This window comes from Penaeus monodon, chromosome 20 (assembly GCF_015228065.2).
Source record: "Penaeus monodon isolate SGIC_2016 chromosome 20, NSTDA_Pmon_1, whole genome shotgun sequence".
Classification (NCBI taxonomy): Eukaryota; Metazoa; Arthropoda; class Malacostraca; order Decapoda; family Penaeidae; genus Penaeus; species Penaeus monodon.
The window spans coordinates 39,777,612-39,777,875 of record NC_051405.1 but is presented as its reverse complement, the minus strand read 5'-3'; the positions used below and the strand labels follow the sequence as shown (position 1 = coordinate 39,777,875).

Sequence of the window (264 nt, the reverse complement as noted above, 5' to 3'; positions counted from 1 at the left end):
TTATCATAATTAACTAGCATTCAGTAAGATCTCACGGCTTACTTAAACTGCTTGGGGAAACATAGATCTTTAAGCTGACTCTTGAAACTCATTTTAGGAATGTGTACTCTTTAATTTCTGAGAATGCTCGTCTGTTAAGGAAATGTAGATCCATTTCCAGTGATGATAAGACTATTCATTACTACGTGCTTCACTCTAAAGGTTGTTATTCATTATGGATGTTTGCTGTCCCTACTTTTTTATATTGTCTCGTAATTTTCATGA

At 33.7% G+C, this 264-nt stretch overlaps 1 protein-coding gene across 1 annotated transcript in view; it reads left to right on the top strand.

Annotated features, from left to right (window-relative positions):
* The first annotated feature begins 99 nt into the window (after positions 1-99).
* Positions 100-264, top strand: part of LOC119585992 (fibrillin-2-like) — a 15,914-nt gene continuing 15,749 nt past the window's right edge. Inside the window, exon 1 of the mRNA XM_037934704.1 lies at positions 100-103. Within this exon, the coding sequence (XP_037790632.1) occupies positions 100-103 (4 nt within the window). The remainder of the gene's footprint in view (positions 104-264) is intronic.